We start from the raw sequence: 22228 nt of genomic DNA, 5'->3' as shown, positions 1-22228 counted from the left end.
AAGCAACTTTTACTATGGGACCAACCCCGAAATCGCGAAAAAATAACTGTCTGTTTCATACATTTTGGCTGTCTGACCTTGACATTTTGTAAGGAAGAGTATTAAATATATATTCACCCCATACATTTTTGCAGGTGACTTAAATAAACAGCCTGTATATGCTACATACTTATTTACACATATGTACCAGGTACCTATCCCCAATAGTAGCCATATTCATAAGCAAAGATTCGTTGATTGTAAAAGATGTGTAAAGTGTAAGACAAATCGTAGTTCGAATTATAGAAGATATATGGCACTGTACGGCTTCTCATATGCGGTAAGCTTAATACGGATAAATGTGGCATAAGGGTGAGTGTGGCTGGCCTTCACATTAGGCCTGCTTACACATTGATTAGTGTTTATTGCTACATTTGCCACTAAACGCGAGTAGCAAGTAGCAAATGTAAGAACTCGCAATAAACACTAATCAATGTGTAAACAGGCCCCAATGTGAAAGCCAGCCACACCCGTATTGACTTTAACTCTTGGTTGTCAAAAGTTGATGATTGACTATGCAGTTACCACAAAATATGGCGCTATACAGCGACATCTAATTTAGCTATCAAACTTGAGGGCACGATTTTACATCTCTACTTTTATCAAGAACTCTTTGTTCATAAGTATAGTTAAAACGTTTTCTGGAAGGACATTAATTTATATCGAATGACGTGCATACTTAATTATTCTCTTTTCGCATCTACAATGGCGACACCATTGTTTGGATCGTCTATCTACAAAAAAGGTAATCCAACCAATTGAATTGATTTATTCAAGGTTCTCGTCTGTAGCCTAAACACGTTCTAGGAAATAATAAGGTGCCTCATAGTTAGAATATAAGTTTAGGTACCTACGAACATCATACATAGCAAAAGGCTAGCTTCAAACGATAGTTGGGTAATTCTACTTTTTCCTGCAGGTTTTTACGATTTCAAAGAATCTGGAATTTTAATATTCATAATGCGTTATAACTTACACTAGCTACTAAAACACGATAAGCACAGAAATAGGCCTCAATATTTGACCCTTGCTTTTTTTTATTTGTAGAATTTATAGCCCAGAGTGTGCAAATATACAACTATGTTACCGTCCCAGCTCTTATATTCATAATCACAACTTTGTTACTTATGAAAAAAAAAAAAACATTATTTTTTACTTTGGTTACAACTGTTACAAGGTATCGTTAGTGCGGGATTAAAATGTGCGTTACATTGATATACAATAAAATATAAAATCATAATTTATAACTAATTTATTATTATTTATAATTTATAAAAACAACATCTGGGGACACAAAAACCTGCAGTATAAAGTAGAATGGCCCAGTTATTAAATCCTAGAGAGGCGACATATATAATAACAAGAAAATACGTAACATTATCATGAGCCCACGGCATTGACACATAGGTACCATCAGCCGTAAAAGTGCATGGCGACTTTATCAATTAATTAATTCATTATTTCTCCATGAAAATTTTGCAGCTTACTGTACTTCTTTTATAACATCACAGATTTATACTTGTTATTTACCACATTTTTTCTTTAATAATTTAACTGAAGCCAGCATAGCTACTTATATCTATATATATTTCGACTTTGTTTTTGAATTAAAAATAGATAAACGTACATACAACTTTTCAAATTTTTCTGTTATTTAATATCCTAATATGACTTTACAAATAAATGCATTAATTAGTGTAATTAATAATTACACTATAGATCTAATAAATATATGGATATCTATATATGCACCCACATTATTATACACAAGACTTCATTGCTATTTCCAGCAAAATAATTTTCAAAATGAATATATAAAAATGTAAGTAAGCTTGTTTCTCACTCGTACATTATCAGCTAATCGTAATATATTCTTTCATTAAAACTCTACTCAATTATTAGTCATAAATCAATCAATCACGTACGTATACATACGTTAATTTTAAATTAAACATGGAACTTGTCATAAGATTTAAAAATATAATATACCAACTGAAATAAATTAACCCTTTATCAGGCTGACAGTTCAAAAATGAAAATCGAATGTCAGTCTTACTCATCGAAAATAGAACACAAGTTTGAAGTGCCGTATGTGGGTAATATATCTCCCTTAGCCTGGTAAAGGGTTAAATCAAGTTAAGTAAATATTTACATAGGTCACTAGATAAGTTTTGCAATAGACAAATATGAAACAAAGAAGTGGCCTATCACGTATACTTTTTAAAACTATATTTCCGTAGATGTTTGACGGGAATATGTTTACTTTCTTTAAAATTTACTTATTAAAAAAAAATAGGTTTAAACTTAAATGTCGGCGTGTGCTAATGACGATTTACGAATATTTTATACAAAAAAAATTTATTCCATACTATTTTTGGTCAACAAGTAGATTTAAAAAGAAAGTCAATGAACATTGAAATAATTTTCAATGACAATGTTAGTTATTATAGTTTTAAAAAGTATACGTGACAAATCACCTATTTGTTTCATATTTTGTCTATTGCAAAACTTATATAACGCCCTATGTACATAGCAATAAAATTAAAAATCCAAAACTTGAAAATCATTAATTACAAATTTAAATAAATATTCAAAATGAAAAGATAAAATTCAAAATATGTCAATATTGTAAAATTATGTAGTATGTGTTAGTTATTATAGTTTTAAAAAGTATACGTGACAAATCACCTATTTGTTTCATATTTTGTCTATTGCAAAACTTATCTAACGCCCTATGTACATAGCAATAAAATTAAAAATCCAAAACTTGAAAATCATTAATTACAAATTTAAATAAATATTCAAAATGAAAAGATAAAATTCAAAATATGTCAATATTGTAAAATTATGTAAGCATTTCCGGATGAAAAAGAGAAATAATATCTATTATCTGTTGTTCTGGCATTCAAAAGAATGTAAATAAATTTGGGTAATGAGATGTTTGATATCATAGCTACAGTCAGCTGCAGAGAGAGGTGACCTCCCCCCCCCCCCCCCCCCCCCAACCCCTGCATACTGACTGTCCAATACAAAAGAGTAACTTTTTATATTAGTGGTGTTTTATCATATGTCGATTCCCGTAGGTTTGATTATTTACATTATTTTAAATTAACAATGAAACTACGTGACGACACACTAATAATTATTATTTCTAACACATTGGCATCGTTATGCGGCACATAGTGCGCACCCTGTAATAGGAACACTAGATGAGAATTCGAGTTATATGTCTAACAAATCTCGGTAATGAGTCGTTGTTTCTAACAAATGATTTGAGGTGGGTGGGCACTATTCAGTAGCGATTAGAATTTTGATATCGGACCGAACTTTATGCTCAAAAATACCTGATCAAAAAGCGGGTATTGTGAAAATGTTTTTGATGGGTACTACTACTACTACTACTCGTATTAGGTATACCTTGGTACCTAAACTAATTGAAATTTAATTTCATTGTCGATTACTTACACAAAATAATATCCTATGCTACGTTTAGCGAGCTGCATTTGTTTTACATTTACAACATTTAGCTAAACAAAGATCATTACGGTTTACAATCTAATTCACACTCACATATCACATTCGATTTAGCGACCTATTTAGGACACGAGCACATTAGGCTCGAAGTTTGGTTATTGTCAGCCATCAGTTAGCAGACTTAATATTTAAAATAGAGCGTTTACACTACGGATACAATACACCAAAAGTACGGCTGATCAAACCTAATGTGAACGTGTCTTTATACTAACAAAATATAATGTAGAAGCGTTTTATATAGCCAAATCTTCATTTTTCTTACATGGACATTTGACAGAAATATACGGGATACCCAATTCGAAGTCGTTGCTAGGCCAATACTTGAGTACAGGTTTTTGTTCCGGGTTTTCCTCTGAGACATTGAAATAGGCGAAAACTACGAACGCTGTGTAGGTGGCGATGAAGCTAAGGATGTGCCAAACTCCGTGCATGTAGGGGAAGTCGATGGAGAGCCAGGCGTCGCAGAAGAGGCGGTCGATGATCCAGCAAAATAGAGCTAGGAAGCAGACGGCCATGCTGCGCAACCCTAGGCGGTACACGCGCGCGCATTTTACTCTGAAATTTTACATAAATATTTTATTGCATAATATTTCCCATCTGGGGCCCATTTCTCGAACGGTATTAGATTAATATTTACAGTCCACGAACTGTCAAGTCGTATGGGTTACCATGGCAACACACTAATAATATTAGACTAATACCGTTCGAGAAATGGGCCCCTGGGGCGTATATTAAGCCGGTTGCATCAAACTATCAGTAGGTTAATGTACGTTTACGTACGTACGGTTACGTTTGATAAAATCTGACTGTAATGAAATTCATAGACAGTCAGCTCGTCGATTGTGACTAGTGTAACCGACCGGCCCTTAGAAACCAAAAATATTTTAAAGGAATACACTTTTGACATCCTGGTTCTTTTAGAATATTGAATTACAGCTGATGAGTTTAAAACACTAACCCCCTTATTCATAAACATCTAATAAAGTTAACAAGCCGCTAATAATCATTTGTCCCTTTCCGACTTATTGATATGACAGAAAGGGACAAACGATTATCATCGGCTTGTTAAAATTAGTAGGCGTTTATGAATAACGCCATAAGTGTATTGTAATTGTAACAGCTCTCATAATCTTTTTTCACTACATTTATGCAAATACAAAGTTCTTGGGATGATTATTGAAAACAAAAAATCAATTGCAAATGAAGAAAATCGAACGGGCAGGCAGGATGACGTTTAATACAAATATTATCACAATGAGGGAAGATTATCATGACATTAGTATATACTCGCCTCAATAAACTTAATTGAACCGTACGTGACTGCAAGCTATTTTTATTGCGCATCGTAGGTACTTCCGGATTGATAATAAGCATCTCTTATAGGACCTATCTACAATACTGCTTATTATTGTGACAGCTGTAAAACAATTGCTATAAATAATGAAACTGAAACCCACAAAATCTTTACTCATTGGGTTGCATTCACATGAAAAATTAATTAAGTATCACAGAATAAGATCAGTAAACTGACAATTTGAAATTCAGGCACTTTATTGATATAAATGAGTACTTAAACATAAGATTTATACCATAACGAAGTAAACCCAAAAAAATATTTATTTAGGTATATTATTTATGAATCCGGCTCAAAGAATCAACTTGCAAAAGAATCGGGAGAACACTTACCTATATAGTAAATTAAAAAACTTTGTGCCCTTTTTTCCTCAATTTTCAGTTACACTCAGCTGCGCTCGAAGATTCAAATAATAGACGTAGCTCGGAAAGCGGCTAAGTTGAAATGGGACTGGGCTGGTCATGTCTGCCGAATGCCGGACGACTTGTGGGCCAAGGTAACCACTGAGTGGGAGCCCCACGAGTCTAACCGAGGAGCCGGTAGATCTCGTCGGCGATGGCGGGATAACTTGGACTCCTTTTTGAAAGGCTGGCCCGATATAGCACAAAACAGAGATGAATGGAAAAAGAGGAGGGAGGCCTTTGCCCAGCAGTGGGACACAGTGGGCTCCGAATAATAATAATAATAATTCAGTTACACAATTGTAGAAGTCTTGAAGCCTTATTCGAACTGTGTACTCAAGTTACAGACATTTATTTGACGCTTGACAACCGGGACAACTCCTATATTTTCAATAACAGTCGCGTCAAAAACAACCGCAATTTTTTACGCACTGATAATCCGGTTCAAAGGACCAATTTGCAAACGCTACATAATTATAATAGGACATTATGATACAAGTGCGAAAAGTAGGAAATCTGACACGAGCGGTGATAAATGAAAACACTGCCGAAGGGAGTGTTTTAAATCGACAAGTGTTGCGAATTACCTATTCGCAGGTGTATCGTACAACGTTTTACGTAAAGTGCTAATTACCGCACCAGTATGTGTACTGTGAAGTAAATTTACCTTAATAACTCCTTGTACATGAACATCAGGCTGGGCACAACGAGCGCCATCAAAGCGAAAGCGTTGGCGAATGGATACATCAGCAGGAACCCAGTTGATACAAATGAGAAAACACACGCGTAAAATGCTAGCATTTTTCTGGAAAAGAAAACATCTAAATTGAATAAAGATAAAGAGGAAACGTTCTAACGCTTTACGCGACATATCCGATATCGTAAAACCACCAACTATAGTCCAAAGTAAACTCGAATACCTATCTTCGTTCAGATATCACTATTTTTATGGCAAGATATTTATAATAAGATTTTGGCAAAAAAAAAACGTTTTTGGTACAAGCTTTTATCGCTGACTGCACTTTTCTTTCCACGGGCAACTAATATTTATCAAATCAATTCTAAAAACCCAACAATTAGTTTGCGTTGATTTATCATAGAGTTCCCATGGCCACCTCCGATCTCCATCATCAGATTAGCTCCATGTCATCATAATATTACATTGCCATCCGATTACATACATATGTATGCAAAATGTCAACTCAATCGGAAGTAGATCATATTTAGCATTTAGCTTCCAAGATTTGACATGACACTAACAAAATAACATGCATAGTTAGACACTAACAAAGGCTTGTAAAAATGGAAGAATAAAACTTCGACGAATCCAAAAAGTAGGTACACTTCTCTTGTGGACCATAGTGATGCTGGACTATAGTTGGATTAGGTTAATTGCTGGCTGACGATTAAATCTACCCAGTGGTTAAAGTAGCTTACTTAATAGGTTTAATTTTAAGCAAAATTAACTGCCTCGAGTTTTTTCGGTTATCCTGCTCCAGCTCCTCACCTTAGCGTTTTCCCGGTTACATCCTAAATAAACCCACAGTCGGGTGCCACTTAGGCAAAAATTAGTGTGGGCATAGTTTTCACATGAAAGCGACGGCCCTCTGACTATTATCCAACCCTGAGGCGAAGCTAAGGCTTTTTTGGAATTTTTCCGGTTTCGTTCATAATTCCGTCATAAATTACAACTGTTAAAAAAACCTTTAGGTAGTAGCGACGAATCGGAGTTCGAACCCCACACGAGTACACAACCTCCCATTTGGAAAAACGCACTTCTTACTCCCACGTTCCTCAATCAACGCTCATAACTAAAGTATGTCGTTTTTGAATTAATGTGGGCCGGTACTTACTCAAAAACTGTTAAAACTATCTCATATAACAGATATAGTGAATTGAGTCACGTATCGGAACCTCTCGTAGTTTTCTAATTAGAGTGACAATAACCTAAGTGGCAAACAAAGCAGATAAATAGACACCGGAAAAATAAACTAAGGGTTCATTTATCTTTTAATTAGGGATTTGAAACATTCAGCAAACTTATTCATAAATAAGTCTACTTGATAATAAATTCATAAGAACAAGCATCTAATTGAACGCTGTATCAACACTAGAGCTATTAAGTATGCTAACAACGCTTTAAGGACTGTAGGTCATTATATGCAAACAATTATCAGTCTTATCAGCTATGACTGTGCCAATGTAACGAGAGAACCTATTTCTAGTTCAAGGTAAAATTATTTTGTTCCAATAAGAAAAATAAATAGTAAAAACCGGAAGAGAATGCCTTACTTATGTCCACCTTTTGTACTGTATAATAGAATAAAATAAGCTATATAGTACTATATACCTAAGGCATCATGTGCTATGGCTAATTGGCGAAAAAATATATAGATACTTACTTATGAAAACTTGATCATAACTAATAAATAACTCGAAGCACTAAGATAAAAGATAGACACTCATAAACCATAATAGTATTTAATAAAATCGTGACATAATAGAGAGCTTTTCAGTTGAGTACCGTGTTTAGGCAACAAAGCCTGCTGAGTTGCCTAAGTAAAGTAAGAGATTGAAAAGCTTGAATAAATCACTATTGTATACAATATAAACTTTTTCTATGAGTGATCTAAAATAATACAAATTTACTATAAAACCTAAATAATTAATGAAAATTGTTAAGTATCTCAGTAGAAAAAATTTTGTACAAAAGACGTAAACGCGCGATTTTTGTCGCCCGCTTGTCTTTTCTATGAGAGTCGTGATTGGTAAAATTCTTTATAGTTGACTACAGCATATCAAAATTAATATTATAGTTGAGTTGGGAGCCCATACAATGAAAAGTACGCAATTATTAATAGTTTGATATACAAAATCTTAATTCAACACACAACACAGTCCACGAGTAGAAAAAAATAATTTTAAATCTAGAAAACTATCAAGCTCTTTCTATCTCTCCCTCAAGCTCAACTTTTGTACTATACATATAGCATTTCTATGTATAGATAGCAGTATTAGTACTAAAGAGTATTGAGGTTGATGTAAACAGTAATGTTTGTGGTATAGACTAAAAGAGAGAAACAACCTTAACCGCATGTTAAATAAGTACTTTAAAATATCTTATACTAGGCTCAATTCAGAGCAGGACAATACAAACAGTTTAATTAGTGCAGTAATAATCAAATCAGCTACATGTGCATGTGAATAAGCAATATTCAAGCCAAGGTCATTTTCAATATTATTTTAGGTTGGGCAAGGACAAAATACAGCATTTTTGCATAAAGGCTATTTGGAAATCTACAAAGGCAAATACATATAGTTTGCAATTTTTTTTCTCTAAAACATATATGCATCTATTTTTAACATTCAACAAATAAAGGTTTTTTGGAATGTAATTTCTATGTATTAACAATTTTAACACTCAACATCCTAATTGCTTGAAGTTGTGCAAGAGTTTAAAAAATGATGGCATCAATGTGCTAGTCAAATACATTGTTCATAGTTGTTTGGGGTTGGGTTTTATTTGAAGGGGATTTTTATTTCATTGTGTATTTGTCACCTCACACTATAGGTAAGTGGTAGTTTAGCACTGACCACTGACCTAAGAGTTTTAGAGGGTGCATGTGCTCCCCTCTGTTTTTGACATTCTATAGTGAAAGTGAGCAACTTTATATTAGTTAACACTTGGTGCCCAGCACCCTGTTTTTAGTACAAAATGAACACACATAATTGTTCTTGGCAGGGAATGTGTTAATAGCATAATGTGTACATGCATATATGCACCTGCCTGAAAGTAATTCTGATAGCATCCATGACTGACTATTAAACGGAATATAATAATAATTATGAGTCTATGAAGCTTACCTATTACCTCCTAAGAATTTGGGAAAATATCTTCTTGGCAGAAACATAGCAAATGTAGCAATAAACACCCACAATATGGCTATCTCATCCAGTAGTTGACCTGCAAGCAATATTAAAAATAATGTATCATAACCTGTTTTTGACTGCTAAATGAGGTTTAATATATCAGTTTGAGCTGTATTTAAGTCAACTTAATTAAAACCTTACCAACTAAACTGAGGGTCGCGTGAAAATAGGCCGAGCTCAGGCCCACCACCATCAGCATAATCCATAATAAGTTAATTGCTGGGTTGACAAACTTTGCATACTCTTGGAACAAATGAATGAGAACCGGTGGAAACAGGAAAAACAAGATGTTGCTGACCTGCAAATAAATTAACATGTTTACAAAAAAACCTTTCTGAAAGAGATCATTGACCGAAGGATGAACAAATATTTGAAATAAACAACGTACCGTGTTAACAAACTCTGCGATCATAGGAGATATAGAGTAATTAGATTCGCACCAATCTACGGGCGAACTACCCCGTTGAAGATGAGACCACATTATGAAATTCACTATCCTTTGTTTACCAACAAAGAATTTCTACTAAGAAAGTCGCTCTTTTTAATTCACTAGTTTTACACGCAATTAACAAAACCATTAAATTTTTATTTAATATCTAAAAATCAATACTTATTATATTTGGAAATTTATAATATTCAAATTTCGATTATTCCGACGAATAAAAACGAGCTACGGAGCGACCCGGCCACTACTTTTCCTTGAGGATATAATTTGTATGACAGCCTGTCATTGACAGATGAAATGACAACTCAAAACTCAAGTCAAGGCGCAATAGTGCTGTGTTACCAGTCACCATCCAGTCACAGTATTGCCATGGTATTGCCACATGATACAAAAGAAACGATGGGGTTTAAACTTTATTGTACTAAAACGTAATTTTAATTGAATTAGAAAGATTTTAATTAATTAAAGCAGTGATGAGATTAAGTATTTACTTTATATTTTGGTACTCCTTCATGACTCGATATTATCTGACACATGAAACCGGAAATAAGTAAAAATGGCGGAAATGACGCGGCGGCGAGTTTAACAAAATATCTTTAACATATTTTTGAATGCCTAAAAAAGACGAAGAAGAATGTGAATGCAATGAATGCCTACAATAGTCATTCATGTATGTTCCATTGCTTAATAGATTTTATGAGTTTAAAATACTTGTCAATGTCAGTTGGTGTTTTAAGTCTAACTAAAAGCAAGTACCTATACTTGCTTTCAGTTTTAAATAGACTGCGTGTTTAGGTACGCCTTCAAAATTATTTGTTATGACGACTTAATTTAGAATGCAAAACCAATTTAAGAAACCCTATCCAATGAGTCGTATTTCATACCCTGCCTCCGGTAAGTTTATTGTGCTGTTATCAATATTGGTGTTACTGTATCATACGATACGCTACGATCATTTATTGATAAACATTATTTTTACATGTCATGTCTTAATACTAGTTCATAGTCTATCCCATGTGTATTCTAGGAGTCTAAGAGTATATCACCCATTACTCTCTGGCTTCAGATGACGAGACCGATCTCTACTCACCGTACCTTTCAGATGCTGAGTTAGAAACATGGGTCGAACAAACTATTCAAAGAGAAATCACCCGAGGTCGAATGCTTCAAGACCAGAAGTCATCACTAGCCTCGGAGCGTTCAAATAATGTCAATGTCCTCATCAAGTCGCCAAAACTTGCCAACGCCGGAAACTTCCATAGAAGGTTCATTCTGTTGTAACATTATGAGCATAAATTATGTTATGTTATACTTATCACTTCAAACTGTTAATTTATGTCCAGAACTATTTCGAAATTGAACAAACGTGGTCGTAGTAAGTCCCCACTCATGAAGAATGCTAGGATGAGCTCGTCAGCATCCCGGGATGACAGTTGTCGTTCATATCAAAGTCCGCGGCTGGGCCGGCCGGCGTGTTCCATGCGAATCAGTGAGCTGGCCGCGCCGACCAAGCGACAGTGTATGGCTTCGTGGAGAGCCAATGCTAATGTACTGCCGGAAGCGATGGTGAGTTGTTTTGAAACCACGTCATCCATTGCGGTGATCACACATAATTGTAGGGTAGACTTTAAAATTATAAATGAAATAGTCCTCTCTTATACCTAAATGTGCTTAAAGCAAATTTTTCAATGCCAAAGTTTTATTATTGATATGATGCCGATGGTGAATGTATCATAGGTACAAAACTCAGGTCAGGTCGAAAATCAGGTTTCTCTACAGTTGACTCCCACCATAGAGAAATAGGTAAGGATAGAGTGCTCACTCCATATATCAGTTTCCTTACCAAAACGCGGATTATTTCGTAGTCAACATCTAGCGTCAAGTAGTGGATTTATCAGTACCGCTACTTGACACTAGATGTCACGTTTGTCGCGCTCGCGACTAACGAAAAATGTATTGCTAAAACAATTTACAACTAATATTACAAGCAGGAGTTGAAAATAGAGTTCCGGTTATAATAATATTAGCTGATAATTGTTGAGCACTTATACTCTTCGTTCGTCGCGACATTTGTTGTCAAGTAGCAGTACAAATAAATTCGCTACTTGACGCTAGATGTCGACTACGAAAATAAGCCGCGTTTTGGTAAAAATAATGGTGTATGGAGTTAGCACTATTTTTCTATGCTCACACTTTATAAGTTTCTATTGGGACAAAATATACAATGGGATTGATTGACCAGGATCTATCCCAATCCGGAAGCATTTCCTAGTTGCTGGGACTTACACATTTTTTTTATGATCTACGCTGATATGGGTAATTGAGTATACAGTTTGGTTTTAGATAAATCGGCTGAAACAGCGTGTTACGGACCAAGAACCAATAGTCAAAGTTTCTGATGCCGTAAATTGTTTGAAACATAACAGGCGTTCATCTGATACCCGTAACAGCGTTATAATTACGCCTAGTAAAAGGTAATTGTTAAATTAATCCAAATAAATATTTATTTACCTACGTCACATACATTTGTTAGTGCATCTAAGATCCCACATTATGTCTCCCAACGTAGAGATTTCCTTAGTAGAGTAGCCCCTGGCCTGGCTTTATGCGCAGCGTGTGGCAGCGGCGACCAAATGTTGGAGCGAAACACAGCATCGTCACATGCACACACACGGACGGACAGCATACTCTTCGAGCAACACCGGCTTCCGACACGTCGGAAGGGAGGAGCCCAAGCGATATCTAACCGAACAAATCATTCTGTCATTTTTTTGCGTGGGGAAATGTGCACACAGTCACACTTCTCACTCGGTACATACCTACGAAATCCAATCTGTAATGACGACACAAATACATAGAAAATAACAAACGTCAAAGACAAATCTTGCACACCTCGATCTCTTTTTGTGTACGAACGAGTCACAACATGCACCGCCATAGGTACAGTTGTGCCTATGCTTCGGCAGAGGGGAAATAGCGTGAATGCTGTCTCCCTTCCCGGTGTTGCTCGAAGAGCATACTCGTCGGATGACCTTTCGTTCCCACTCCCACCCATGGCCGGCGCTCGCCGCTACCGCCCGCCGCCGCGCGATTTCGTAGGTCGTGGCCGAGCCGTTAAGTTGTCAATGTTTGAGATCGAATCTGTTTTAGGCCCTCAAGAAAAATAAACAAGGAGGCAATGCAGAACAAAATCCAAGCTGAATATAAAGTTTTAAGTGACGCATTTGGAATAAAAATAGCTGAGTTATTAATGAAGCCGATTGTTATAACTCTAAATTCTCGGTAAAATCATGAATATTCTTAGGTAAAGTCAGGATAGGCAAGTGCATTCACAAGGAACAACAATATACCTTAACTTCCAGATATTAGTATTTTACTTTACTTTGTTTTTGTTGTTTTTTTGTTTTTTACTTTTATTAGGTGTTTGTTATTGTACTATGGGAGCTATTTCCATTTGGGAGCCATTTACCATATCTTATATATTACTTTTTAACGATTTAGGTTACAAAACATCTCAAACATCATCAGTGAAGAAATATACAAGATTATAAAAGATACAACAACGTTTAAAGCGGATAAAGCAACTAATAAAAGAATGGTGCGAGAAATATCAGAAAAGGTACGTAATACCACGTAATACCTATCAATTGTAAATTACTACAGGGTACTCCTATTCGACTATTAAAATTTAACCTGCGCTAATTTATTACACTATCAGGTAACTATTTGGATAGCCAAAATACTTGAAGATTCTGAGGAAAAACTACTGGAAGAAGATTTAAGAGGTATTTTTTCGAATTACATTCACTTGTTTTTACTCACTGTTATAGGTAAAAAACTTAAGTAGGTCACCTGATGGCCTACCGCGAAAACCGAAATTCGCAAATTGCGGGGATCTTTCTCTTTTACTCTCACTAAGACGTAATTAGAGTGACAGAGAAAACTGCCCGCAATTGACGAATTTCGATTTTCGCGGTAGGCCCTCTGTTGTATGTAGTTGTGACGTGTTCGAATAGACATTTGTTTTTTTTGTGTATGTCTTTTAAACATGTATTGTCTATTCGAACACGCCACAACTACATACAACAGGTGACTTACTTAAGTTTTTTACCTATATGTCTTTTGATTTTTTGTTTATTTATTTTTTTATTATTTTTTTAGCAAGAGCGTTACTTCCTGCTGGAGATATGGTAACACTCATTGAAATAATCACATACCAGGAAAGAGGTTTATATTTTTTTCATCAGTTAGTTTTATCGATTAAGATAAGAAAGAGCACACTAAAGAGCTCGGCACCATACTACTAGTGCCGCTTGACTCGCCCTCACCCGCTCGCCGTCAACTAGGCGTCAAGCATATGTACAGCCAACAAAGCTATTAGCTTGGCACCCCTGCAACTGCTGTAATAGTTTTGCTGATTGTACCTAAACGCATAAATGCGGGATTCCACCCGTGTGTGGCACTGTGCAGTACAAGCATATTCAGTACAAAAATGCTTGTGCCGCACACTGGTGGAATCCCACCTTAACGGAACAGACGTAGGCACGGCTACGGGTTGTCATCACGGTTGCGTCTGGGCGATAGCGCAACTGACAGAGCCTGTGTGACAGCGACACCTATTAGGGGAAAACCACAGCTTTGTGCGAATACGAGATGAGGCGTTCCGACACCGGTAAGTGTGCGTTATATTGCAGTGTGGAGTTTCCTACAAAGAATATTGAGGGGGTGGGATTGAGGCGGTGCCGAATTGCCGATGTAGTTCCGAGCGTTTTGGTGTGCGACAACCTTAAATTAAAATATCGGTAGGATTTCGGTTTCGAACACTTAGTGTTTGTTTAGATTAATTTTATTTAGAGGGCAATGTATCTGAAATTTAAAGTCTAGACTTCGATATTTCAAAGATATACACAGGGTGGAAAATAATTATGGGCCCTAAAGGGAAAGTGCCTTAAAACCTTAACCCAGGTCATTATACCTACTTAAAGGAAACATTTTTTTGTTTTTAAAAATAAACAAAACTGCATTAAGTAATTAAAGTTTTTTTTACAATTTGCTTGTTTAAAAATATTCTTGTGCACAACAGACAGGTGTAAGATCCGAATGTTTCTTGGAGAAATTTTACTTGACATTAACTTTAACTGTATCGACTAATGGAATAAAATAGCGAGTGTTTAACCTTTGGAATTTTTAGTCGGGCCGATTCCCGGTGCGGGACTAGGGAAGTTTTGTTTCTATATATAAATAAAAGAATAATTCCTTTAAGTAATAATAGGTATCTCATAGGTAAGCGTGCTCCATCGTAGACCGCATCATCATTTACCATCAGGTGAGATCGTGGTCAAACGCTTGCCTATCGTTATAAAAAAAAAAGTAAAATGAGGTTTTAAGACACTTTTCTTCCAGGGCTCATAATTTTTTTCCACACTGAATATTTGTAATACTTACTTGTAGATTTAGAAGAACAAGAAGGGCCCGTTCTTGATTTACTTGACGACTTAGTGGACAGTATTTTGGTAAGTATTATACATATGCACATAAACACTATGCTAAAACTACAAGTAACTAAGTGTCTATTAACCCTTGGTCCTCCCATTCTTTAATTTTCAATTATCATCATTTTAGCATAAATGTATCAAAACTCCATCGGATGTTCTGACGCCAGAATTCGTAAGTGTAACTTCAGAAGACGTAGAAAAAGATGACCAACAGGAAACCGACCTTCAAACTGCTGATGAAGAAGCATCACGAGATGATGCTATTACAATGGATGAAAAAGTCAATGAAGATACCATAGAAAATGATATTATGACACAATTAAATAACGTTATAGACTCAGTTACACAGGAAGATGCATTAGAAAGCCTTAGCAAAGTATCTGACGTGCGTTTATTGAAAAATGAAGAAAAATATGGAGAACCTGATATTCTATCTGAAGCTTATATCAATTCTGGATCTGGTATTCAATCACAATCTGATATCAAACCTGAAGCTAATACTAAATTTGAACCTGATATTGATGTACTGTACAGTAACGATAGTCCGTTAGCAATGCCCGAAGACGATAATGATGATGAGCATCATAATGAAAGCATAGATGAAAATATAAGTGGCTCTCCAGAATTAAGTTTAACCCAGCTACCCTCAAATGAGATCACCGAACCACCGATGATCGAAAATGAAAATAAAAACGATGAAAATTTTCAAGATAAAACCTTATTGGCACCTGATGAAAATAACGTTACAGATACAAATGAGGAACAAAACTCAAACGTGAGTGACGCAGTTGAAGTAATAACTGAAGAATTATCTGAGGGAAAGAACAAAACAGTTCAATTTTCTAAAGAAAACCTTGGTAATATTTATTTTAATTTATTTTTATAGATTTACTACTAGAAAGAATTAGCCCCCGAGTTTACAAATGAATAAAAACGATTTGCACTAACCTTAGCCGTACTCGTACATATATATCAAATATGTTTGTCCATTTTCATATGTATGTAATCTTCGTAGGTAAGTACTAACCTAAGCCTTACAAATTTAATTTCTAGAACGATATACTTTTCTTCACAGACTCAATAAATGATATTCTTAAGGATCAAAATAATCCGCTTAAAAGGTAAACAGAAATTTATACTTTTTGAATAAATGTGCGTTTAATTCTAAACTAAACAGATTTTATTTTTATAGGAAAAATGTACATTTAGAAGATGAACAACTATTAGAAAATATTGCATACTTTGACAGACCTCACATAGATTTTGCCCCACCAAATGAAGAATTGTTAAGTAAGTTAAAAAAAGCGGCCAAGTGCGAGTCGGACTCGCGCATGAAGGGTTCCGTACCATTTAAGACGTATTAAAAAAAATCTACTTACTAGATCTTGTTCAACATTTTACCACTTTGGACACACATTTTACCACTTTGGAAGTGTCTCTCGCGCAAACTATTCAGTTTAGAAAAAAATGATATTAGGAACCTAAATATCATTTTTAAAGACCTATCCATAGATACCCCACACGTATGGGTTTGATAATTTTTTTTTTTAATTTTATGACGTATTAAAAAAAACTACTCATTAGATCTCGTTCAAACCAATTTTCGGTGGAAGTTTGCATGGGAATGTATATCATATATTTTTTTTAGATTTTTCATTCTGTTATTTTAGAAGTTACGGGGGGAGGGGACACTTTTGTTCACTTTGGAAGTGTCTCTCGCGCAAACTATTCAGTTTAGTAAAAAATGATATTAGAAACCTAAATACATATAATTTTTGAAGACCTATCCCCCACACCCCACATGTATGAGTTTGATGAACTTTTTTTATTTTTTTATTTTAAGACGTATTAAAACAAAACTACTTACTAGATCTCGTTCGAACCAATTTTCGGTGGAAGTTTGCATGGCAATGTATATCATATATTTTTTTTAAATTTCTCATTCTGTTATTTTAGAAGTTACGGGGGGGGGGGGGGGACACACTTTTTACCACTTTGGAAGTGTCTTGCGCAAACTATTCAGTTTAGAAAAAAATGATATTAGAAACCTCAATATCATTTTTAAAGACCTATCCATAGATACCCCACACGTATGGGTTTGGTGAAAAAAGATTTTTTGAGTTTCAGTTCTAAGTATGGGGAACCCCCATAGCTTATCGTTTTTTTTTCTATTTTTGTGTAAACATCATAATGCGGTTCATAGAATACATCTACTTACCAAGTTTGAACAGTATAGCTCTTATAGTTTCGGAAAAAAGTGGCTGTGACAGAATCGGACAGACAGACGGACATGACGAATCTATAAGGGTTCCGTTTTTTTGCCATTTGGCTACGGAACCCTAAAAAAGAAAAAAAAAAACATTTTTTTTAACCCCTTGAAAAACAAATTGAATCGTTAAGAACGAGACAGTTGTTCAAAAATTATACAATTTATATTTTTAACAGGTGACGCTGATGAATCATGGCCAGAAATGTTACCTTTAACAAAACCCAGTGCGAGTGTAACACGTTCCATCACTTCTATGGGGAAAATTTTAGAAACGGATGAGATGTTCTCTACTGCTCTTGAAGACGCTACTGAATATTTACTTAAAACTACGGATTCGAAAAAACATAACGAGGATGACAATGAACAGAATCCACAAAGAACTTTAAGCCCGAATGTAACAGAAGAGATTGGTGATTTGCAAAGTAGCAAAGATTCGCTCTATGTTAACGAAAAAGGCGATCAGCCAGACGGACCATTGCTTGAATCTGAAATTTACAATCCAAGGGAAATATCTTTGTTAGAACCGGAACAGGCAGTCTCATTAACGTCTATACAAAAAGATACATCTATAATTTTGATATGCAATGAAGATGTGCAAGCTTCTGAATTATATGACCATATTGTTTGGGAATCGGATAAGTGCAAATTTAACCAGTCGCATAGTCCTGAACATTTGCAGAAAGACAGAGCTGATGAAGATGTAAATGAAAGACAAAATGATGAAGAATTAATTTCTCAGAAGTTTGATTACCGTTAGTATTTATAGAAATATTATTAGCGCAAGTATAATATTACGTACCTATGAGTTAGGTTAATAAGTGAGTTCCATACAATTTTATTCCAAACCGTTACGTGTCTACCTAAAAAAATACGTATATTTGCATGATATATGTCTATCTTCTGATTCTAACCAGTGGGTACCTAAGTAAAAGTTGAATTTAGAGGGTAGAAGGTACCTAACAAAAATGTACATAGGTATGTACTTTTTCAGGAGTTCATCTAAAAGATGCCCCTGCGTGGATAAGACGCGGTCAAGGCGAGCCCAACGTAGGTCCTTGCACCTGCATGCCATTGAACTATTCTGGTAAAAGAATACTACGTTTAAGGGTTCCACTCATCTTCGATTTAATTCGTTGCAACTATTTAGCCGAAAATGTACCTATCGAAAATCGTATGCGATGTGTAACAACTCCACGGATCTTGGTGATCCGTGGAGCCCTTATACCTACATACAAGTCATACAACTTGTAAACTATTTTATATCTGATGCTGTCGTCGATTACCGCGATAGTTACTCATGAAATAAAACTATTTTTACGGATTATATCGCGTATAATGAATTTAAAATACATTCCGACGTTTTGTGTTTTTAAATTCAATAAATTTACTCGTGCGTTGATATTGCAACACGCCAAAAACCCAGTTTAAAACCGTGTGAAACTCCTCTACCCTGACGAGAAGAACTAAAGTGAGGATATTCAATTCCAATGTATAGTCGTTCGATTTGAAGCTGGCCCGAAGCGGCTTATCTTGTGTCTACTGTTAAGGCCCTGATCGACGGGCGAGTAAAACCGCGGTTTTGCGGCTCGTCGGTAATGCTCGCCGGTGTATCATTGCAATACCGCGGTATTATATACCGACGAGCCGGGCTCGTGGCTCGTCATGTATGTTTGATTTTTTATCGGCTCGCCATGAAACCGCGTGTCGATCATAACAAACTTCATATTTTGAGCACGACATCTTGAACCGACCGCGATCGCACGACTGTTTTGCTCGCTAGTCGATCAGCGCTGACGAGCCGCGAGTAAAACCGTCGCTCTAAAACCGCGGTATAATAGCTCGTACGTCGATCACCCGCTTTAACTAAAACAGCGCGTGCCACTATACCTGCAAAAAAGCGGCCAAGTGCGAGTCGGACTCGCGCATGAAGGGTTCCGTACAATTTAAGACGTATTTAAAAAAAATCTTCTTACTAGATCTTGTTCAACATTTTACCACTTTGGACACACATTTTACCACTTTGGAAGTGTCTCTCGCGCAAACTATTCAGTTTAGAAAAAAATGATATTAGGAACCTAAATATCATTTTTGAAGACCTATCCATAGATACCCCACACGTATATGTTTAATGAAATTTTTTTTTTTAAATTTTATGACGTATTAAAAAAAAAACTACTCACTAGATCTCGTTCAAACCAATTTTCAGTGGAATTTTGCATGGCAATGGATATCATATATTTTTTTATTTTTTTTTTGATATTTTTTTTTTTAGAAGTTACGGGGGGGGGACACACATTTTACCACTTTGGAAGTGTCTCTCGCGCAAACTATTCATTTTAGAAAAAAATGATATTAGAAACCTCAATATCATTTTTGAAGACCTATCCATAGATACCCCACACGTACGGGTTTGATGAAAAAAAATTTTTTGAGTTTCAGTTCTAAGTATGGGGAACCCCCAAAATTTATTGTTTTTTTTTCTATTTTTGTGTGAAAATCTTAATGCGGTTCATATAATACATCCACTTACTAAGTTTGAACAGTACAGCTCTTATAGTTTCGGAAAAAAGTGGCTGTGACAGAATCGGACAGACAGACGGACATGACGAATCTATAAGGGTTCCGTTTTTTGCCATTTGGCTACGGAACCCTAAAAAGGGTCGTATAATTCTAATTGGCACCTGAGCGCGGGCTAGTCCAACGCTCAAAAAACCAGTTTAGGTGCGCTCTCCGATAACGCGCCTTTGTTGCGCATATCGAGGACACATTTTAGACTGGTTCGGTAGCGTTCGACTCGCCGGCACTCGGTAACCGTATCACACAAGAAGTCACAAATTATTTTTCCATTTGTTCATTTTGAATCTAATTTCAATTACCATAGGAGTTGTAATTAAATAACCGGTTAAAGTTACCCGGCCCTATTTTTGCAGGCTATGGCACGCGCGGTTTTAGTTAACAATAGAAAAAGGATAAGCCGTTGGGGGCCAGCTACAAATCGAACGACTATAAAAGCCGTATTCCTGTATGGGTGCGAAACCTGGTTTATCCGCAAAGACCTAATGACAAAACTCCAAGTGTTTGTGAACAAATGCTTAACGCAAATCCTGCGTAGCTTTTGGCCTAACTGGATCACAAACGCTCATATATAGAGCATAACCGGAGAAGCACTCGTACACAGGGAGATCCAGTCGCAGAAATGACATTGGATTGGGCATATCTTCAGGAAATCTGACACTCTGACCGTGAAGTGGCCCTGACCTGCCCTGCCCTGAGTGGCGGCAAACAGAAACATGGTCGCCCTAAATTTAGGTACTTGGCGTCGTTCTGTGGAGCAAAAGCTGGGTGGGAAAAGGTTACCAAAGCTGCCCAGGACCGGAGTCAGTGGAAGAATATGATTCGAGCCCTACTACACCCCAGCAAAGGGTAATGACAGGATGAGAAGAAGAAATTCAATATACGCGATATAATCCGTTAAAATTATTTTATTTTGTATTACTTTCATAAAATAAATCTTCGATAAAATGCAGGTTATGTAGGAACAGTCAAAATGAAAGAGCGGGAACGTGAATATCAAAAATGGTGCCAAGATTTGGATTTTATTCTTATGAACCTAGATAAATGGAACAAGTGGCTAAATTACATATCAAAATATATTACTGATTTGAAACGAAAAGCAGGTAAACATGATTTAACAACAACTGTAATTATGAGTAAATTCAAGAACAGGAATAACAAACTTCTTATAGAATTGAAATCTTACACTGATACCTTATTAGGTTTAAATCGAAATGGATTTGGCAATAAATATCTTGGGAGTAAGTACCTATTGCTTCCTGAAAGAGTATTAAATTTATAAATAATTTTACGACAGGAAAAATTAACAGAAGGCGACAAAGATCACCTGCACGCACAGAAGAGGACGTAACATGGCGGCAGTTACACAAGCGTGCAACAGGCTTAGAAGTGCAAAGGAAAGATCAGACCGTGAAACTCAAGGTCCTACTGTAGTTAGATCGATGTATTACTTTTATTAGTTATGATTATGACAGGAGCCCTGTAACCCTTTGACCGCTAAACACAGCCACAGACGCGCACGGTTATCTACAGATTAGGCAGTACTAACCGAGTATATACGTTAGTCTGGCGTATCGTATTGGCATTCAAATAGTTAAACAATATCGTTAAACGCATCTAAACATCATACGGCACGGTAACGGTATGCTAAATATAGTCCAATCCGGAAAGAGGATAAACCAGGTAGTTTCGACACTTGCAAATTATAGCAGCGACATCAAATACGAGTATGTAGTATAACTAATAAATAGTGATTTTAACCTCTGATTTAAGAACGGAATTGTAGTTCTTCATTTCTTTTTATAAGAATGTTTCGTGAATTGACTCATTCCAGATATTCCACTTTTTGTGCGCGTGATGGTCACTTGTTTTTGTCAAAACTCTAATGGCATTCACTTCGATTCCAGATTCCCTCTGCACCATTAAAATATTGTCTAAATTGTGGACGTAGAAAACCAAATCTAAATAAAAAGCGTCACCATCAAAGCAACTTAAGAAACAATGCCGAATCAAAATGCAAGAGACACTACAGACGTGAACGCGAGGCCCATCTACGCAAGAACTGAATGCTGAAGATTATATTATTGAACCCTTTTCCGTGTCGTCAGAGTAGCAATGGAATACACAGATTTAAACTATCACTATTTTTGCACATTCTTTTTTAGTTAAACGGGACTTACTCGTGTA

General features: G+C 35.9%; 2 protein-coding genes across 5 annotated transcripts; one reads left to right on the top strand and one right to left on the bottom strand.

Moving 5' to 3' along the window:
* Positions 1 to 3673: 3673 nt before the first annotated feature.
* On the bottom strand, positions 3674 to 9912 carry LOC133519179 (alkaline ceramidase). The gene is made up of 5 exons (XM_061853143.1): positions 9647 to 9912; positions 9400 to 9556; positions 9193 to 9292; positions 5996 to 6133; positions 3674 to 4128 (listed from the first exon to the last, which is right to left on the bottom strand). The coding sequence occupies exons 1-5, from the start codon at positions 9737 to 9739 to the stop codon at positions 3807 to 3809; spliced, it is 810 nt and encodes a 269-aa protein (XP_061709127.1). The 5' UTR covers positions 9740 to 9912; the 3' UTR covers positions 3674 to 3806.
* Positions 9913 to 10416: 504 nt separating this feature from the next.
* LOC133519202 (protein clarinet-like) lies at positions 10417 to 22185 on the top strand. 4 transcript variants are annotated; one of them, XM_061853186.1, is made up of 17 exons: positions 10424 to 10597; positions 10806 to 10968; positions 11047 to 11269; positions 12047 to 12177; positions 12854 to 12985; positions 13205 to 13322; positions 13422 to 13488; positions 13865 to 13930; positions 15155 to 15216; positions 15326 to 16055; positions 16274 to 16319; positions 16391 to 16488; positions 17644 to 18219; positions 18459 to 18551; positions 20995 to 21144; positions 21339 to 21463; positions 21949 to 22185. In XM_061853186.1, exons 1-17 carry the CDS (start codon positions 10540 to 10542, stop codon positions 22105 to 22107), a joined length of 2997 nt encoding a protein of 998 aa, XP_061709170.1. In that variant the 5' UTR covers positions 10424 to 10539; the 3' UTR covers positions 22108 to 22185. The 4 variants fall into 4 exon arrangements, with proteins under 4 accessions (XP_061709173.1, XP_061709170.1, XP_061709172.1 ...); XM_061853188.1 differs by lacking the exon at positions 12854 to 12985; XM_061853187.1 differs by lacking the exon at positions 13865 to 13930.
* Positions 22186 to 22228: the final 43 nt, after the last annotated feature.

The sequence above is a fragment of the Cydia pomonella genome, chromosome 6, assembly GCF_033807575.1.
Source record: "Cydia pomonella isolate Wapato2018A chromosome 6, ilCydPomo1, whole genome shotgun sequence".
Classification (NCBI taxonomy): domain Eukaryota; kingdom Metazoa; phylum Arthropoda; class Insecta; order Lepidoptera; family Tortricidae; genus Cydia; species Cydia pomonella.
The sequence above is the reverse complement of the archived record's forward strand: the minus strand, read 5'-3'. Positions and strand labels throughout refer to the sequence as shown.